The sequence below is a fragment of the Littorina saxatilis genome, linkage group LG3, assembly GCF_037325665.1.
Source record: "Littorina saxatilis isolate snail1 linkage group LG3, US_GU_Lsax_2.0, whole genome shotgun sequence".
Classification (NCBI taxonomy): domain Eukaryota; kingdom Metazoa; phylum Mollusca; class Gastropoda; order Littorinimorpha; family Littorinidae; genus Littorina; species Littorina saxatilis.
In genome coordinates, this window is record NC_090247.1 from 45,447,502 (window position 1) to 45,462,511 (window position 15,010).

Consider the following 15,010-nt stretch of genomic DNA (forward strand, 5'->3'; position numbering starts at 1 on the left):
TACTTATTTAGCACATGAGCTTCTAAATAATGATTATTTAGCTAAAACTGGTGAAAAAAACATGAAAAAGTATCCAAATAATTATTTGACAAACGGAATGCCATACACACGTGTGTATATCATGTAAATGAGGTCGTGTCAAACTAGTCTGCCAGGGACTGGCTTTCCCACTGCTTATTATGCTAAAGTCACGGCTGAGACAAACGTCATTAAAGGAAGCGGTTTTTGACCCTGCTGTTTCCCCTGGAAGAGTTTTTAGAACTAACACGTCACGCTAAACTTTCTAAAGTAACGTCAGTTTCTTTGCTTTGACTGACTGACGTGAAAGATTGCACGAGGCTTTGGAAGAGATCGAAGCTCCAAAAGAAGCGTCTTCAATTTGGACGCCTCGACTGCGGGACTTGTTGAGTAAAATACTCGTAAGTACAGCACGGTATGTAGGATAAACAGAATACTACATGGCTTGCTGTGTCGTACCAGACTATGATTTACACTCGCTTTCGCTCGTAGTTCAATATTTTAAAAAGCAGCTCGTGTAAATCTGGTACGACACAGCAAGCCATGTAGTATTCCGATATCTGACACATGTAATAAATAATAATAATAACGAACACATATTATTAGCCCCTTGTCATCGGGCCTCACGGCGATGTATAATAGCAAAACAAGCGCGCTCGTATCCTTGGCACAAAGGGTCAAAAATCCTAAAAATAAGGCCTAAAAAAAATAACGCCTTATTTTCAGAACTATGGCCATATTTTCGAGAAATAATGCCTTATTTTGAAAAGAATGCCTTAAATCTTCACGTTCATAACACACACACACACACACACACACACACACACACATGCACACACACACGCACACACACCGTAGGACACGCACACACACTAAAATACTGTAAGTAGCAGTAATAAGGCGTTGTTTTTTTAAGGGCTTATTTTCAATATGCGAGCCAGAGAGAGAGAGAGAGAGAGAGAGGACACACACACATACACTGACTCTCTCTCTCTCTCTCTCTCTCTCTCTCTCTCTCTCTCTCTGTCCGTTTGTCTGTCAGTCCATCCGTCAGTTCGTCTTTTAGTCTGTCTGTCCGTCTGTTCGTCTGTCTGACTCTCCTCTCTTATTTTCTCTCTAGCACTCTCTCTGTGTAACAGCATACAAGAGGCACAAAAATATGGCCTTATTTTTGTAAGGCCTTATTGTTGTGCCTCTTGTATGCTGTTACACAGAGAGACTGCAAGAGAAAGAGAGGCTTTATTTTTTTAAGGGCTTATTTTCAATATGACTTTAGAACAATAAGGCCTTATTTGTATTAAGGGCTTATGCTGAAATAAGGCCTTAACAAAATAAACCCCATTCCACCGATCCAACTAACAAAACCAACACCCATTAAAATAGTTTCAACTACAATTTTTGGTTATTTTGGTAGTAGCCGTACCGATGTGTGTGTGTGTGTGTGTGTGTGTGTGTGTGTGTGTGTGTGTGTGTGTGTATGTGTGTGTTTGTGTGTGTGTGTGTCCTTGACCAACCCTTATAACTCAACTAGTTGCCCCTTCAAAAACATGGTTTTGCTTTTTTACCGACTGCACAGACTGGAACCTCAAACAGAAAAGAAAACACAATCCAAACACCTTCAGCTAAGAAAAATCGAGTCATTTATTCATTCGTTCGGCCCGGACGTGAAAAACACCAAATTTCGCCTTTGCATGCGTTGTTTCACACGGGGGATAACCTGATTAAAGGCACAGTAAGCCTCCCGTAAACCATCACAGATACTGTCAGGCTTTTACACACAGTACCAACACCCTTCCATTTGAACGCTCGCCAAACGGGAACATCATATGTGCCCTACGTAAAGAGCGAGCAATTTTCAAAGAATTAATTTTGCGGAGAGAGTGTCAGAGACACCGTGGTGCATTTTGGCGCTAGACCTAACTTTTAAAATCTAAATAATAAATTGACAGCTTGTTACACAAACATTCTTAAAGCATAAAAGATTTCTTTTTTCATCAAGACAAGATCAGTACAATTCGAAGTTTTGAAAGTTTGAACAAAGAAAAGCCCGGAAGCGGGGTCACGCAAGGTCGTGGTTCTCGTAGCAGACGACGGTTTATACCTATCGCCAGTTCCTCTGAACAGTCAAAAGCCATCGCTAGAGTTCTTGTGAACCACAGCCGTTTGTTTCGTGCATTGTCAGAGGTACTTAATAACGTGATATTGCAGATAAGCTCACAGCGAGTCGCATTCAAATTACTAACTGACGACTACATTGTGAAAAAGGGAAACTAGCTCAGTGCCAACGTCGCGTGCGCGTTCAAGAAAGGCGACCGTCACTGCCCAGCCAACTACCGCCCCATTTCACTCACGTCTGTCCCCTGTAAGATGCTGGAGCACATCATTAGCCGTCACATCCTATCCCACCTTGAAACCAACAACATTCTGACAAATCTAAATCATGGCTTCCGATCCGGCTATTCCACAGAGACCCAGCTCCTGACAACAACAGAAGACCTGCTATCCTCATACGACCGGGGGCGCCAAGTCGACATGGCCATCTTGGATTTTTCCAAAGCCTTCGATACGGTACCCCATGATCGTCTCCTCCACAAACTCAACAGCTACGGAATCTCCGGCTCCATACTCGCCTGGCTCCAGACCTTCCTCACCCAACGTACCATGCAGGTAGTTGTGGAAGGCACGACCTCCGCCCCAACCACTGTCGACTCTGGAGTCCCGCAAGGCACCGTGTTAGGGCCTCTTCTCTTCCTTTGCCACATCAACGACCTCCCGGATGCAGTCAAGTCCCAAGTGCGCCTCTTCGCAGATGACTGCCTCCTCTACAGGGAGATCGTTGACTTCAGCGACCACATCGCCCTCCAGGAAGACCTGAAGAGCCTTGAATCCTGGGCAGAGAGATGGGGCATGCGCTTCAACGCTACAAAATGCTACGTCATGACTCTAGCACGGAAAACCCCTTCCTCCTACCTCTATTCCCTAGACAGCACCATCCTCAAGAGTGTACCCACGAACCCCTACCTTGGCATTCAGTTCTCGAACGACCTGAAGTGGTCCACCCACATCAACTACATCACTAAGAAAGCTAACAGCACCCTCGGATTCCTCCGCCGCAACCTGCGCCACTGCCCATCAAACTGCAGGCACAACGCCTACCTTGCCCTCATCCGCCCTCTTCTTGAGTATGGTGCCACCATCTGGGACCCATACCTTAAGCAGGACGTCGAGAGATTGGAGCGCATACAGCGGAACGCATCCCGCTTCATCTCTGGTGACTACAGAACCACGACTCCTGGCTTCGTCACTGGGCTCCTACACAAGCTCCAACTACCAACCCTCCAGGAACGTCGCGAACACCTGCGTCTAACCTCCTTCTACAAAGTGGCTGAGGGGCTGGTGCCGGCAATCCCGCCTGACAAGTTCCTGACCCCTCAAAAACCAGGACGTCTCATTCGTCCACGTCAATCTTCCAGAGACTTTAGCACCTCGAATCCAGTAGACAACTACATCAGGAACAATAGCAGATGCTTCACTGTGCCACGCTGTAACACTGAGCAATACAGACATTCGTTTTTTCCAAAGACTGTAGTGGCCTGGAACCAATTAGATGAAGAAACTGTAACCTCGGCATCGACCGAGAGCTTCAAGTCGGCGCTGGCAGTAGCCAGACGACGATAAAGAACTAGCTGCGCACCCCCACTCCGCTGCAACAATGCCAGACATCTGGATGACTTGTTCTACAAGTGCAGCGTAACAGACAGATACAGATACAGAGAACTTGATTACACGGGTTCACGATGGCTCAGGGGTAAGATAAACCACGCAAAAATCAAATTCTTTGAAAATTGCTCGCTCTTTACGGAGGGCACCTAGGATGTTCCCGTTTGGTGAGCGTTCAAATGGAAGGGTGTTTGTACTGTGTGTAAAAGCGTGGAAGGTGGCTGAAAGTAGTGTGTGAACAGAACAGAACCAATTAATTCTGTCTGTTTACAACCGCATGAAAGCAGGAAAGAGATCGTCGTCAGATTGAATTACAATAACATTAACATGCTTCCATTTGAAACTTCTCGGTCAAGTTCATCGTGGATTGACGCCCTCCCAAAGTCTAATTGAAGCCCGACGGAGCGAAGCGACTGAGGGCTTCAATTAGCTTTTGTCGGGCGTCAATGATACAATATTCACCGATTGCTTTCAACATGGAGGGGTGTGCCTAAATTGTCTCAATTTAGGCACACCCCGACATGTTGAAAGCAGCAGGTCGATATTGTAATTGTAAATCTATCCATTCAAAGGATCTTTCTTTTTGGGTGTGAAGTGGCACCTCAATTCATCAATTTTATTCATGACTTGTCACGTACTTACCATCGCCTTCGGTGTAAGTATAGTCCCATGGAATTACGATGTGCTTAGCACATTATAATTCGCTTGAGGTTATTATGTGCTTTTCTATATTTTACAGACTGACTTTTCCATGGCTTGTTCCTTTTGAGAAGTCTGCAAAGGCCGAATCACACAGTGACGTTCTCGCTAGAACAATTCGTCATTCATTATAACATGACGTCACATCCTTTTCATGTCTCGGTCACCAAATTGCGTACTTGCTGTCTTCCATTTCCCTTGATTTGTCTATCGTTCGTGCGCATGACCAACCGGCTGGCAGAAACTATTGCAGTCATGGCGACACGTGATTGATATCACTTGTATTGATACGCTTGCCAGGAAGTGTACATTGAGGCAGATCCATTTGGAGGTGAGACACGCTGATTGCCTGACCGCTGAGTGATTGCATTGACCAATCAAAATGTCGAATTAACAAAGAAGGATTTACAATCCCCGATGAAGACCTCGAAGTTTCAAATGGAAGCATGTTAATGTGTAATTATGAGGTTTTGGCACTAGTAAGCCGTCATACAAACCCGGCCTCTATGAAACCTCACGCACTACTGGTATCCTTAGCGGATTATTACTTTATTCAGTTATTCCCCGGAAAAACAACTCTGCAGCAAAAACGTTTTTTCCGGGGAATAACTGAATAATGTCATCATCCACCGAAGCATCGTTTTTTCCGCAGCAAAACAGTTTTTCCACAGCATAATGTTTGCATGTTATTCCGCGGCATTATTGCGATTAACTTTTTTTCGGAATAATCTGTAACACTGAGTTTTTCTGCAAAAAGAAGCGTTTGTATCCGTATGCGGATGATGACATCATTATTCTGTTACTGATTCCCCGGAAAAAACGTTTTTGCTGCAGCATTTCTGTTTTTCCGGGGCCAATAACTGAATAAAGTCATAATCCGCTAAGGATACTACTGGGTCACGGGCCAGGTAATTCAGTGTCACCTGAAATTCAGTGCCGGGAAGCGTTTGCTATGAAATTTTGTAGTCTTTATCAGTTTATGAAGATCATTGCTTCACAAACAAGAGGCGAAGCCTTCAAGGCTCACGTAAGAAATCGACAAACAGTAACACAAACTCAATCACTCCGTCACACACACACACACACACACACACACACACACACACACACACACACACACACACACACACACACACACACACACACACACACACACACACACCAGGGCCGGACTAGGCGAAGAGGAGGGGGGGGGGTTGCCAGTGGTGGCCCAGGGGGATGTCCCCTCTGGCGGCAGGGGCGGATCAGTTTATTTTATGACTGGTTTTGTTCAAAAGTATATTGTGAAGATATGGGTGTGAAGGCGCGAAGCGCCGAGCCGACGGCGCAAAGCGCCTAGCTTGCTAGGGGGGTCCGGGGGCATGCCCCCCCGGAAAATTTTGAAAAAAAGGATGCAAAATGGTGCAATCTGGTGCATTCTGAGGATGATCATTACCAGTTTCAGGCAGCAGATTTTGTCACTGATTAATACCCCAAAAATTGAAACTCAATGTAAAATAAAGAAATGCATACCTCATTCAATATTTTTATTTTTTGGCTGCGGGGGGGGCGGGGGGTCCGGAAACCCTAGAACCCACCCACCCCCCCTCGTTGTGGGGGTCAGGGGGCAAAGCCCCCTGAAGCTGACGGGTAGGTCATATTCTGAGATAGGAAAATGGTCGCTCCTTGCATGAAACGGCATAAAATAAGCAATAATAAAAAAAAAATTAAATAAGTAAGGTACATGTTTAGGCTAGGGGGGGGGGGTTGCGCAACCCCCATAACCCCCCCGGTAGTCCGGCCCTGCACACACACACACACACACACACACAGAAAGAGCATAAGTGAAACTGTGCAAGAAAGCGAGACACTAGATCTAGATCTGTCTGTCTGCATGTAGCCTACTTACAACTTGGACACGACTGCCAACTAGTCTCGGCGCGCTCAAAATAATAATGACCGAGACTGTCAGTACTTCCTTCGCGTGACGTCTAACCCTCTTACGTCATAATGTGACGTCAATGTAATGTGACGTCTTCAAATGTTAGAGTTTCTACCACAGACATACACACGCACAGACGCACGCACGCACGCACGCACAGACAGACAAAGTTACGATCGCATAGGCTACACTTACGTGAGCCAAAAATTGCTTCACTTTCAAAAACAACTTGATGTAGGCTACCTCAAAATTAATTAGTATCTGTAGCCTATAGCCGCTCATTTGTCGATTTGAGACCCTGTGGTACTTGAAAGTTACTCTTTATTTAAACAAAAACCCCAGTGTGCACTTATTATACGTTATTTGCGTGTTTGACCAAAATATGCCTGTTTTACACAGATCGAGACAGTCATTGTTCCGCTCCGAGACCGCGCTAGCGGTCGAGGTGAACAATGACTGTCGAGATCTGTGTAAAATGTCATATTTTGGTCAAACACGCAAATAACATTTATGTATCGATCGAATTCCTTTCAGGTACTTATGACTTTGTTGTTGTTTTGACGATTGAACGAGCACACACACACATGCATGCAATCCACAGTCATGTATGCAATCAAACACATAAGCTTCATATTTGGGCGTTTCAGGTTGACCGAAACTTCAAAGGAACTACAAAATACACGTCATGTACTCACTTTGTTGTTGTTTTGACATTGGACAGCACACACACATGCAACTGATCAAACACATGACGTTTTTTTTGTTGAGTTCCTTTAAAGTTTCGGTCAACCTGAAACGCCCAATTATAAAGTTTTGTAGGCCTCTGACGTCACATGACTCAAAGAAGGGAAATCCAATCTCCAATCGATACATTGGTCTTTATTCCTCTCAAAATCGAGTCAAGACAATCACTGAGATCACTATGATTTTGCGAGGGAAATATTAACAAACTGCCGTGTTTGACTCTGAGGATGCTAGCCAACTGACACAGGGCACTTGATGCACACTCTACCCACCACATACGCGCCCTTCCGAGCCATCCCCGCCCATAGCGCGCACAAACACACACACACCATAGCGCGCACAAACACACACACACACACACAACGACACGCACACACACTACCTACAACAGTACAAGGTCGGTCACTCACTGAGCTGACGATCCATGCGATCAGCTGTGATAGAAAAGTAGAATAAGCTGCTGCGCATGTCAGACGCGTGCGAGATGAAACGTAGGACGTGATGCTGCTGGCCACCGGGGAAGTTGCTCGTGGGAAAAAATGCATTTTGTTCAGTTGACTTCACCGTTAGACGTCTCCTGTTCAAACGGAAAGCACTGAGTTTATGTCGAACAGAAATGTGAAGGCTGGAATGGGAGAGAAAACGTGTAGGCTATTCGCGCGATGTGTGTGCCTCGATGATAAATCTGTCGTCTGCTTTACACACAGTTCCAGTTCCAGAGGTGAGCTATTCTGCTGACTCCGGGGATATTTTGTGGTCAAGAGGAAATATTAGTGAATGGAGTTAGTTAATTTCTGCAACTGGACTTATTGACCGATGGTTTTAATGCGCGTTTATCGTTACTGTAGCTAGGTTTTGGTCTAGTTCCATCAGCATTTAGGCCGCTGGAGGTCGGTCAGTAAGTACTCTATCTTCTTGCACTCACCGAGAAACCGTGGGTTGCATGTGGCCCAGAAACATATTATCAGCTTGTCCCACGGGGTAATGTAAGTCCGTGGCTTGTCCCTGTGCGTTTGTACCAGATCGCCACGTCGTCTTAGCCTTTGACCGCTGAAGGCCCGTCCATACACTCCCGTCCGACCCTGTCCACATTTGAGTTATGCTCAAAACGGCCCACGCGGGAGCGCCGTAGCGTGCCATGATCGCGAAGCGTTATTTGCAGAAGAATAGCGCGTGTTCTAATTTCTATGACACAGGCATAGAACGACGGAAATTTGACCAATCAGAGCAAACCAGAGCGATGACGTCAGCTGCTCGCGGCGCGGCAGTCGAATGCATCTCTCTGACTGAACCTTCTTGTCAGCTCACTGATACCGCGTTGTGAAAAAAATCGTCGATGTGTGGCCACTCGGCAAATTCCGCGCGACGCACAAAACGGCATGCGGTGCATAGAGCGTAAAACGGCGTCCAAATGTGGTCCCCGCTTTAACCTTGTGTCTAATGCGACTCAAAGACAAAGGCGGCTAAACAACAGACTACTGAAACAGTACGCCGAGCAAGCGTGACTGTGAGTGTGTTACGGATTTTCCTATCGCGTGTTCTTGTGCCAAGTCAAGCAAGTCTTTGTGAAGCGAAGCACTGTATAATAATGTACACACTTGCAGATCGTAACACATGTTCCCGTTTCCCCCTTATTACTCTCTGGACTGGTGCTTTTTTGACAAAAGCTAGGCTTTATGGTGAGACTGCACATGCTGGCAACAAGATCGCGAATCGGGGTTTAGCCTGGAAGAAAAAGACAATGGGACATGTGTCCTTCTCAACCAAATTCTAATGGGACATTGCATTTTTACGTGGGTCTGTGTTTCGATCGATATCGCTTGTGTTGACACTAACAGTTTCCACAGAGGTAAATGCGCAAGCACAGATCGGTCCCGTACAGATAATTACTGAGTACTGTTACAGATAATTACTGAGTAGATTGGTGGAATACTAATGAATTACATTTTAAAAGCCAATCACAGCGCGTTTCACAAACTTGCAAGTTGCTTGGCTTCGCGCCCGTTCTTGCTTAGGTCTTTCCGAACACTGTACTCTCGTGAAAAGGGGTGCATGGGGTGGCGCAATGGTACGTAAACTCAGTGTGCCCTTTGACGCACTGAAGGAAATTCCAATGGGACATTTTGAGATGTTATGCGCCAATGGCGCAAGACGCACTAGTTAGTGAAACCCTGGCGAATAGAAGTAATGAAACTGAGACTGACGTCAGCTGTGACCAGATATATCGGGTGTCTCAGAGTGGCAAGGAAAAGCTTCAAAGATAGATAAATAAAAAATTCCCTTCTCAGTTGTAATGTGACAGTTGTTTTGAAAAAATAGCATGAATATGAGTCTTATGACTTTAGTGATGTAAGCATTCTGTTCCGATGTTGTGATATTTAAGAGTTTCTCTCATAGTTCATGCTAGAAAAATTCCCTTGTTATTTCTCAGTGCATGCATGGTTACTGTTTTATGTGTTGTTGTTTTTCAGGGTTGAATACATTCATCTTGGATCACTGAGACTATTAAGAGGCCACCATGGGAAAAGAAACCAGAACAAATGATAATCAGAATGGCAGAGATGCTGCAGACAAACTTCTCCGCAACAGCAACAGAGTGGCTGCGGTGGCAGACCCTGTGTTCAATCAGCCTGATGGTGGATGGGGATGGGTGGTGTGCTTCACCTCCATGTGTGCAAATGGAACTGTTTTTGGCAGCATCAACACCTTTGGTATACTCTATGTCGCCATGCTGGATGAATTTGGTGGCCAAGATGAGAACATTGGTTTCAAGACATGTGAGTTAATTGTGTCAGACAGTGCTGCATAATTATGCATGCATGTGGCAGATATATATGAGGCTGTGCCAAAAGGTGCTCTGTCAGAGGGGGACATTTTATAAGAAAATAAAAGTAACAGTATCATTTCAACACTTACACAATGTGAAAGAATAGTCATTTGGACATACAATTCCAGTCTTAAAAAGATAACTCAGTAAAGCGACTTTGAGAAAATGATGTGTAATCGTAATTTTTGGGAATCTGTCGGATGTAACAATGGACATGAAAGACAAGTAAAATTAGTTGTAAACCTATATCATTTGAGCAAATTTTTACTTGTATCATTTATATAACCATGTAGCAGGTGTTTAAACTAAAATGTACTGATTGCTGATAGAAACTGAACACAATATAGTGCAATGATGATGTCATGTGTTGCATCCGACAGATAGCAATTACTAGCAGTTTGAATTCAAGAACAGCAAAGCACAGTTTTGATCAAAAACCAAGTTTATTCATTTGGTGAAGTCCTTTCATTGCTGTCAGAAACAATAACATTGATCATGCCTGGAGAAAAGATTGCCAGCCATACCATTCATCTGTCGGAGGTAACATTTTTAGAATGGACACAAATTTTTTCTGATGTCATGTGTTGCATCCGACATGTATGTAAATTTAGCAGTTTTGCCAGAGTAATGGTGGGAATCGCAAACTTAGCCCGTTTGTGGAAAGAAAGGGACATTTTGATCCGTTTTTAGCTCATATCGTGCTGACTGATGAAGGCCAGAGCCAAACGTTCCCACATGACACGAGCGAAGCCGTGTCAAAGTTTCGGTTGACAGTTTGATATCTGTGTCAGGAGTTTCGATCGAAGCCTGACTTAACACTTTTGAGGCAGTCTTTGTTATTTTTGAGTTTGTTTCCTGCATATGATAGCCGTGTAAACTGTTTAACACGGTTCCAAAGGTTATTTTAGGTTTCGAACTTTCACTCAGTATTTTTTTTTTTTTCGGGTTGAACTTTCTGTTGACCGCAACTTACAAGAAAAAGCTGACATGGAACTGATACTTACCGCTGCGTGTTATCGACGCCATCTTGGAGGGAAAAGTGCGCGAAAGGCATTGTGGGAAGGAATGTCTTTTTACTGCGATGCGACAAACATCCGGTAGAAGTAAAATCGCGGCCAGAATTATTAAATGTTCGATCGAAACACTCTGACATGACGAAGTTACTCCGTAAAAAACATGCCTGATATAAAATATATACAACAATCAGTGCTGTTTTCACCGTTGCTAAACGTCAAACTAAGATTGCAGCACTTGTTTCTGTGTTCTTCTAGAGAGATTTCTGGAGCAAATCACTGCCGTCAACCTTTTCTGCTGGTGTGACATCTGACATGATAGGTTACGATCGTAACAGCTTTTAAAAAAACCGTTTTTCACACATTTCGGGAAGAATTTTGTTCTGCTTTTTACATTGATTAAAAAGCTGAATCTCTCCTCTTTCACCCATCTACAAAAAAATGACTCTCAACTTGAAAGATAAAAAACAAGAAATCGTTGTTTGTGGGTCCCCTAAAATGTCCCCACTTCCGGATCAACATTCGGACCTGGATCTTGTAATTATTTTGTATTTTAACCCTTTCAAAGGCCAACATGCACCTTAATGTTGTGCATGTTGTATCTTTGATATACTTTTAAGCTAAGTGAGGCTAAATCAGGAAAAATGTATGATTACAAAACAAAATATCAATGTGCAAATTTGACAGGGGTCTCCCAGAGCACCTTTTGGCACAGCCTCATATATACTTGTACACATATTTGATACATGTATACAAGACTGTCGTGTTTACAATATTTTGTTCTGTTTTTCATTTTTTATCATGAGAAAGCTTTCTACAGTCAAAATGAATGACCATTATGTTGGACATGTTAATGATACATGCAGTGTTGTTGCCAGGCAAGGGCGGATCAATTCACTTTGGAGGGGGGGGTTACAAAATGACTGCGAAGATACAAGTTGACGGCGCCGAAGGCGCCTAAGCCTCTAGGGGGGTCCGGGGGCATGCCCCCCCGGAAATTTTTTTTATCCAAAGAAGCAAAATAGAGCTATCTGGTGCATCCTGAGCCAATAAATTACCTCTTTTTTGGGGGGGTGGGGGGGTTACGTAACCCGTGTAACCCCCCCCCCAGATCCGCCCTTGCCAGGCCTCGGTCTTCGGTCTCTGACGCATTCCTTTCTGATTTGACGCATTGGACCTAGCCTTGTCCGGTCGATGGACCAATAGTTTTTACGTTTTGGTGGTCAACTGACCGATACATATTCGTACAAGGCGGACAAGGTCTGCAATGAATAGAATGGGAGTTGCAAAGTCGGAAAACAAACCCCGATCGAAATGCTCATGTTCGCTACGAGTGAAAATGCACTCGGTGCCGAGTCCGTGTTTGTCGTCATTGACACTCGAGGCTGCGTTTACGGAAATACCCGATCCAGCCAGTGTACCTATTTACCGAAAACGGTGCAAACAGCAGAAAGTTCATCAATGGCTTTGTCATTTTTGCGTAAAAAAATAGATTTAACTCCGGACTGTAAGTTATTTTGCATTGCATATGTATCAAAGGTATGGCGGTACAATTTGGACCTATTGTTTTTATAAAGCCATGACATTTGGACTTACTGTTTTTTTTAGGGAGGTCCAAATGACCTATTGTCTTCTTAGGCTGGCAACAACACTGACATGTATGTAATGCTGTGACTTGCCACACTGACTTTTAACTTTTTTGGGGGCAAATATGGAAAGAGAGACTATAGGAAGAAAATAATAAAAATGTACTCACCAGAGAAGTTGACACACAAACACGTACATAACAATGTTAACATAAACGAGACGTCGAACGGCACGTGAAGGCGTGCCTGAGCAAGCCGCTATGGCGGCGTCACAGGGCACCGTTACAATCCTTCATGACGGGGGCCCCGATGGACAGGGTACATCTGGACATACTAGGCCCCTTTCCTCGTTCCGCACAAGGCAACCTGTTCGTTCTACTAATGGTAGATCAATTCACCAAATGGGTAGAAGCCGCTGTTTTGCCAGAGCAGACCGCGGTGGCCAGAGCCGCAGTAGATCAGTTTTTTACACGGTTTGGTTGCCCCCTAGAGGTTTGCACAGACCAGGGTACTAACTTCATGAGCAGACAAAATATGGAAATATGGAAAGAGAGACTATAGGAAGAAAATAATATAAATGTACTCACCAGAGAAGTTGACTGACGAACACGTACATAACAATGTTAACATAAACTGGTTTCGATGATATGTTTTCTTCAGTGACGACCAACAACAAAAATGAGAAGTGACAGAAAGAGATATATAGCATGTAATAAGTCAAGAAAACGACAGAACTGAACATGAAATGAAAATATGCTTTTGTAATGTTCTTGTCTATCTTCTACTTGATTTATTTTCTTATTTCTTTCAAGAGTGCAGGGCCAACTTTTCTAACCTGTGATAATTCTGTTTCATCATGGATGGGCTCAAGGCCATGAACTGTTTTATTTTCGTTTGTTTTTAACTTACTATTCTTTCTGATCTTGCATGATGTCTGTATTTAGCACAGTATAGGGTGATGTTGTTATACCTGAGTGTGACGTTGTGACCTGTGATGATTGTTTTGCAGCATGGGTGGGGTCGGTGTGCACTGGGCTGACGTTTCTCACCTGCATGGTGGCCAGTATCCTGAGCGACCGCATTGGAATCCGCAAGGTGGCCTTCTTCGGGGGTGTGCTGGCTTTCATTGGGATGGTGAGCAGTGCCTTTGTGGAGCAGCTTATGCTCTACTACCTCACCTATGGAGTACTCATGGGGGTGGGCTTTGCCTTATCCTACGCCCCATCACTGGTCATTCTTGGACACTACTTCAAGAAGCGAATGGGGCTGGTGAACGGTCTTGTGACGTTCGGCAGTGCTGTGTTCACTATCGGCTATTCCCTAGTACTGCCGATACTTTTGAAAGAGATTGGGCTGAAGCACACTCTGCTATGTCTTAGTGGAATGATCTTCCTGCTCATACCCTACTCCTTGACGTGGAAGCCCACAATCGTGCGGGAGAACAACCTGGCTGCCTTGATGCTATCTTCAGAAAGTGTGGTGGAGCACATCAGTGACTGCTACCGATGGACTCGCAAGTTCCTCAATGTCAAAATTTGGCGAAACAAAGGCTATGTTGTGTGGGCACTGGCAAGCGGCGTCTCCCTCTTTGGGTATTTTGTGCCTTTTGTGCATTTGGTGAGTATTACTGTATGACTTCACAAAATCAGTGTTGCATGCATGACATGGCTCAAGCAGCATCACAAAAACTCACATTGTTTGTCATAGTAATACTAATGGGGTTGGAATCCAACCACTTCTACAGGTCTGTAATGGGTGACCTGCTAATGGGGGCCCCTACAGTAGGTGATACTAAGCCTCGCACTTACAAAATGGGTGCTACTGATTCCATCTTGTCTGTCAGTGTCACTGTCAGCGCATTTATTTTTAAGTAGCAACATGAAAACTTGCCATCACTATTTTCGGACAAAAATCATATTGTGAGGTTTTCCTTTTGTGCTCAAAAGTTTTTTTCAATGAATATGAATTTTCGTCAAAATATATATAATTACGTCATAAGTGAGACCGCAGAAATAGCGCGTCATAAGCAAGGGAGATTATCCTTTACTCTGTGTGCCTATGTCTCTTACACATGACATAATGCACATGACATAATTATATTTTTAATTTCGATTCGAAATTGCAAGCGATTCAGTGCATATTTTCAGCAGTGCTGTCATTTTTAAATTATATTTTGTTGCTTCAACCATTTAAAGCAGCTGCTGATACTTCAAAATTTTTCTTCTTGCTCTTCACAGACACAGGCGAATCAGACAAAAGTTCTCTTCCATGCAGAGAGCCTCCTTAGGCATATATAGAATATATATATACGACTTGTGTCTGTCTGTGTGTGTGTGTCCGCGATGCACGGCCAAAGTTCTCGGTGGATCTTTTTCAAATTTGGAGACCGTATTCAGCTACACCCCGGACACAACCTCATCGATGAGATATTTCAACACGTGCTCTCAGCGCGCAGCGCTGAACTGATTTTGGTTTTTCTCTG

General features: G+C 44.2%; 1 protein-coding gene across 2 annotated transcripts in view; it reads left to right on the forward strand.

Annotated features, from left to right (window-relative positions):
- The first annotated feature begins 6,784 nt into the window (after positions 1-6,784).
- LOC138960790 (monocarboxylate transporter 10-like) overlaps positions 6,785-15,010 on the forward strand; it is a 46,070-nt gene continuing 37,844 nt past the window's right edge. For both annotated transcript variants that reach the window (XR_011454062.1, XM_070332441.1), the window contains exons 1-3: positions 6,785-7,823; positions 9,574-9,879; positions 13,538-14,145. Coding sequence is in view for 1 of the 2 variants with exons in the window: in XM_070332441.1 (XP_070188542.1) it covers positions 9,621-9,879; positions 13,538-14,145 (867 nt within the window). In the remaining variant the exon portion in view is untranslated. The remainder of the gene's footprint in view (positions 7,824-9,573; positions 9,880-13,537; positions 14,146-15,010) is intronic.